The sequence below is a fragment of the Apaloderma vittatum genome, unplaced genomic scaffold (assembly GCF_000703405.1).
Source record: "Apaloderma vittatum isolate BGI_N311 unplaced genomic scaffold, ASM70340v1 scaffold25984, whole genome shotgun sequence".
Lineage (NCBI taxonomy): Eukaryota > Metazoa > Chordata > Aves > Trogoniformes > Trogonidae > Apaloderma > Apaloderma vittatum.
Window position 1 is genome coordinate 4,471 of NW_009712511.1, and position 5,577 is coordinate 10,047.

At 52.6% G+C, this 5,577-nt stretch overlaps 1 protein-coding gene across 1 annotated transcript in view; it reads left to right on the forward strand.

Annotated features, from left to right (window-relative positions):
• Positions 1-5,277, forward strand: part of LOC104272908 (H(+)/Cl(-) exchange transporter 5) — a gene marked incomplete at its 3' end in the record, with an annotated part of 6,815 nt that extends 1,538 nt beyond the window's left edge. Inside the window, exons 2-7 of the mRNA XM_009868023.1 lie at positions 631-730; positions 2,334-2,518; positions 2,713-2,835; positions 3,329-3,535; positions 3,841-3,921; positions 4,735-5,277. Of these exons, the coding sequence (XP_009866325.1) occupies positions 631-730; positions 2,334-2,518; positions 2,713-2,835; positions 3,329-3,535; positions 3,841-3,921; positions 4,735-5,277 (1,239 nt within the window). The remainder of the gene's footprint in view (positions 1-630; positions 731-2,333; positions 2,519-2,712; positions 2,836-3,328; positions 3,536-3,840; positions 3,922-4,734) is intronic.
• Positions 5,278-5,577: the final 300 nt, after the last annotated feature.

Here is a 5,577-nt window from a genome sequence, read left to right on the forward strand (position 1 = left end):
CCCACGAGCCCGGCCGGTTTCCCGCCCTGGCCATCCTTTGGTGACCGTGCCCTTCGCATTGGGCCGAGCGGCACTTGGCAGAGTCTCCTCTGCTCAAATCCACGTCTGGCTGGTGTTACGGCCATCCGGGCACGAGCTGGGACTGGGACGTGCTGGTGGCAGCTTCTGCTTGCTCTCGGCGTTGGCGGGTGCCAGGGCCCAGGGGGCAGTGGTGACATTGCTGGGGACAAAGTGCTTGCGGTTTTTTTTTGGTGTTTGGCCGTGCTTGTGGCATCGGGCTGTTGGTGACTCGCTGTTGCTAACAAGCAGTGCCTTCAGCAGGTGAAGGGCTGAATCCTGTCTGGGTGTTCTGCAGCAGGCACCGAGGAGGAGAGCGTTACCTGAACGCTTTGGTTTTTGTACCCTTGACCTGTTCTCCTACGTCCCCCAGCAGAGCTGTAAGAGCAGGCGCTGCCGAGGCTGCTTCTCTCGCCCCTCAGAGCAGGATGCCACGGTGCCTGTTGTCCTGAATGTTAGGGGCTCTCCTCCGCTGTCACCACGGAGGTTTTAGAGCCTTTACACCAAAGTAGATCAGGGTGTTAACGGACTGTTGCTTCTTTTTGGGAAAAACAAACCAACCACCTTCTCCAGATCACCAGCAGAAGTAAAGAGTCCACCTGGGCGCTGATACACAGCGTGAGCGACGCCTTCTCCGGCTGGTTGTTGATGCTTCTCATTGGGTTGTTGGCAGGTAAGATCAAACCTCGGTTTTAAAATTAAGTCCTGGTTCTGCGCTCCAGCATCGCTGTCAATTCCTTCCCCAAAGCCTGGCAGATCCCCGGGGCTGGAGATCTTCGTCCCTGGAGCGAGGGCTCAGCAAGGGGCAGCGCCGACAGCGAGGGCTCTGTCACCGCTTTGTGGTTTACGGAGAATTATTTTTAAACGCTCTGAGGCCGTGTTTGTGTAAATGTCCGGACATGAAACTGAGACCGAAAGCTGTCCTGGGTCTGCTCTTGGGACAGAGCTCTGAAATAAAATAATAAGATATGAATCAGAGCAGAGCTGAGGGAGATGCTGGGTCAGAGTGTTGTGCTGTACATCGACCTTGCTGAGCACTCTGCTGGCACCGGAGAGGTTAAGGACTTGCTACCAAGATTTTCTTCTTTTTCAGTTTTTGACCCCCCCACTATACTTAAATATTAAACGGGAGAGGTGTTTCTTGGGCAGTCAGACTTCTTCCAGAGGTTGACTGGCCAAGACATTTGAAATGACTTCAGAAGCAAACTTTGGACCCGGAGCAGCTGAAGCTGGGTACAGACCTTCCCGACAGAAAGCTGCTGAGCACTCGTCACGAGGAGTGAAATGAAATCTTCTGTTAATATTTACACAGGAAAGCTGCTAACCAGCTTCTCATTAACTGCCAGATTTGCCAAATGCTCTTTGCTACCTCTGGAGCCTGTGCTTGCTGTCGTTCGCACAGACCAGGGGTCTCCGTTCCCGGCCTCTCTGTCGCTGCGCTGCTTTAGCTGCGAGCAGAGCTGATGGCAGCATTTGTCTTTGGGGCTTGGAGGAGTTATTATTAGCAGAAAAATAAGAATCTGCTTGAAGATTCTTCTTCTAAAAGCTGAGTCACTTTCTGTACTGGCTTTCTGCTTGCTTTGTTTCCCTTGGCACAGTTGTAACTTTCCCCTCCTTTTTTTTTTTTTTTAAATTGGGCTTGAAAATATTTTCTCCAAATTCACAGTTATTCCTGTCGCAGACTCAGCGTGGTTAGTGTCGCTCCTGGGTTCCAGCTCTTGCGCTGGAGAGCAGCGCTGCGCCTGCGTCCCTCTCAGGCGGCTGTGTTTGAGCACTCTGCACCGCTTCACACCACGATGAAGTTCTGGTGCCGTAGGGTGGGTTTGAATGCACTTTGTAAGGGTCACCCTTGGAAACGTCACTGGGCGTGCCTTGGTCCCCAGCCTGTGCTTTCCAGCACATGGAAGGCCAATCTCCCGTGTAGCTCTCCACAGGCTAAAAGGTAATTGCAGGCAGGACTCTCAGAACTGCTCGGTTCGGTGGTAGGGGGATCAAAAATTAATGGAGCAGGCTGTAACCTCCAGGTATTTGTATCTGTGGAAGGCAATTCTTACATTTTCTTCCTTTCTCTTTTCCGTCTTCCTTTCTCTTTTCCGTCTTCCTTTCTCTTTTCCGTCTTCCTTTCTCTTTTCCGTCTTCCTTTCTCTTTTCCGTCTTAAAATTAATGGAGCAGGCTGTAACCTCCAGGTATTTGTATCTGTGGAAGGCAATTCTTACATCGTCTTCCTTTCTCTTTTCCGTCTTCCTTTCTCTTTTCCTCTTTTCCTTCAAACTAGGTTCACTGGCGGGCCTGATCGACATCTCTGCCCACTGGATGACAGACCTGAAGGAGGGGGTGTGCTTGGCCGGCTTCTGGTTTAACCACGAGCACTGCTGCTGGAAGTCCAACACCACCTTCACGGACAGAGACAAGTGTCCGGAGTGGAAGAGCTGGTCCCAGCTGATCCTGGGCTATGGAGAGGTGACGTGTTCTGCTGCCAGACCTGTTTCCCGTCCCACGCTGGGGTCTCGCAAGGGTCTTGTGCTGCCCTCAGAGGGCTCGGCGGGAGCAGAGCGCGACACGCTGATGAGTGTGGCGGCTGGGTCGTGTGCCTGAGGCTTTTGGTTGGGCTTTCAATTGGTGTGACCTAATTTGGGTGATTTTCTCTGTTTCAGGGGGCTTTTGCCTACATTCTCAACTACTTCATGTACGTCAGCTGGGCCTTGTTGTTCTCCCTTCTTGCCGTGCTGCTCGTGAAGGGCTTTGCTCCTTACGCCTGTGGCTCCGGGATCCCAGAGGTGAGTGTGAACGAGAGTGGGTCGGTTTTTTGTTAAGGTTTGTTGGTTTTTTGGGGGTAGGGATCCACCATCCAGAGATTACTATGGAATAATAATCTCTTGCACTTTAGGTGGTGGCTTAATATATGGGTTTTTTTGCCAAACTATTCCTGAAACACGTCTGATACTTAAGCCTCTGTGCGGTCCCTTTGAAAACTGAAATATTTTGCCATTTACTGCGAGAGGTAGGAACAAAAGCACCGTTGGTGTAAGACGGGCTACAAAAGCCAGCCTTGGATTTTTCTTCAGCAGGGAAAGTGGCCCTGGAGGAAGGACTCAAATGGCTCTTTCTGCCTTTGCACAGAGGCGTTTTTTTACCGACCCTACATCACGTTTGATAGCCGGGGGGAGCTCTGAAAGCTGTAGGGGCGAGTCGAGGGCAGGACTCGTAAAACAAGAGCTCTGACCGGGGCTTGACTGAAAGCCTGTAGAGCTTTGTGTGCTTGACTTCCAGATCAAAACTATCTTAAGTGGTTTCATCATTAGAGGCTACCTGGGCAAGTGGACGCTGATCATCAAAACCATCACCTTGGTGCTGGCCGTGTCCTCTGGGCTGAGCCTGGGCAAGGAGGGGCCCCTGGTGCACGTCGCCTGCTGCTGCGGGAACATCTTGTGTCACCTCTTCACCAAGTACCGCAAGAACGAGGCGAAGCGCAGAGAGGTACGGAGGGACACCCGCCTTGTCTGCCCGCTCCGTTTTACGGAAGCTTGATCTAAGGTGGAAGCACGAAATTAGCTGAAATGGGACAAGGCAATCGCCGGCGATGCCACTCGTGCTGGTTTGGGGGTGGGACAGTTGAAATGCTGACACCAATGTCCTTGCAGCTGCTTGCAGCCCCTCTGCCTGGTGCCTTTAGCACAGGGCAGACCCTGCCTTGCTGTGCGCTCGCTGCAGGTAAAAATTGTACAAACTGAAAGCCTGACCAAAAAAGGGGAAGCTGAAAACGTCTTTTGTTTCTCCCTCAGGTTTTGTCAGCAGCTGCGGCTGCTGGCGTGTCAGTAGCTTTCGGTGCACCGATCGGAGGAGTGCTCTTTAGCCTGGAAGAGGTAACATCAGCATTTTCTCTTAGCTCTTGGCCAGCTGTTGTATTGCAAGAACTGACCCTGCTGGTTTAAAAATCCGGTCCGCTCCTAACTGCTTGGGTGTGGAAAGGAGACCCTGTTGAATACTGGTTGGTGGTGTATTTACAAGGCCAAGCAACCTAAAAGCTTGTTGGGGTTTCAGGTAATTCTTACGAATACCAGAGAATTTATTTTGGATGATGTCTTTCTGTAGCTTTGCAATAAATCCATTGGTTTCCCGCGGTCTGTCTGTGCTCAGCAACACTGACTGCTTGCAGCCACAGCCTCTGCCATGTTCCCTGTACGTCCGCTCTCCTGACAACTCCTGGGGCACCGGGGAACGAACTTCTCTGGCTTATCAAGCCCCTTTTCTTCCCAAGGGTCTCCTAATCCTCATTCTTTTGATCCAGACCTGTAGCGGATCCAGCGCTTCAGGGCTTAGCTTGGCTCAGGAACGTTGTGGTTTTGCTTCTGGGCTTTGCGGGGCGCACGAGGCAGGTTCAGGTCCCAGCTGATTTGTAACAGCTTTTGTTATCCGAGTAAGTCGCCTCCACTTTAGGGAGCATAGAGGGCACTTGCTGTGCTGGAGCCAGGCGGGCCAGGACCCGTCCCAGCCCCTGCAGTCGGTGCTGAGCGGCAGCTGGAGCCGAAGCCTGGGACACGTGGCCAGAAAGGAGGGCATGCAGCTGGTGCAAATCAGTCTCAGTCCTTGCTTTCACTTTGTGCAGCAGTGATTTTGTTCCTGGGTGTAGTGACGAGCGTTCCAGTGCCCGAATCTGCTTTCTTTTTGCTTTGCAGGTCAGTTACTACTTCCCTCTCAAGACGCTGTGGCGCTCCTTCTTCGCCGCTCTGGTTGCTGCCTTTACCCTGCGCTCCATCAACCCTTTTGGGAACAGCCGCCTGGTTCTCTTCTACGTGGAGTTTCACATGCCGTGGCACCTTCTGGAGCTGGTGCCCTTCATCCTTTTGGGGATATTTGGCGGGCTCTGGGGAGCTTTCTTCATCCGCAGCAACATCGCCTGGTGCAGGCGGCGCAAGACGACCAAGCTCGGCAAGTACCCGGTGCTGGAGGTGTTTGTGGTGACGGCGATCACGGCCGTGCTGGCCTTCCCCAACGAGTACACCAGGATGAGCACCAGCGAGCTCATTTCCGAGCTCTTCAACGACTGTGGGATTTTGGACTCGTCCAAGCTCTGCGAGTACGTGAACGATTTCAACAGCACCAAAGGGGACGACCTGCCGGACCGAGCTGCTGGCCCGGGAGTTTACACCGCCATGTGGCAGCTGGCTTTGGCCCTGATAATGAAAGTCTTCATCACGATCTTCACCTTTGGCATGAAGGTGAGAATTGCCTGTGGCGTGGCTTGCATTCTTCTCATTGTCTGCAGGAACCCAAGGTCTTAGAGTTTTATTTGCTCCTTAAACACATGTGGTTTTCTCCCCAAGCTCTGGTAAGAAGGGGGCAAGGTGATAGACGCCTGTGGCTGGTTCTGTTGCTGGTAACAGGGCAGTAGAAACCTTCCAGCCAGGTGCAGTCACTGGTCCCGGTGTCTTGGGGCTTCCCATCCCATTTTCTAGACGCAGAACAATTCTGAATTGTCCCACCTTAAGCCTTTTTTTGGCATATATGCAAGTGCTAAG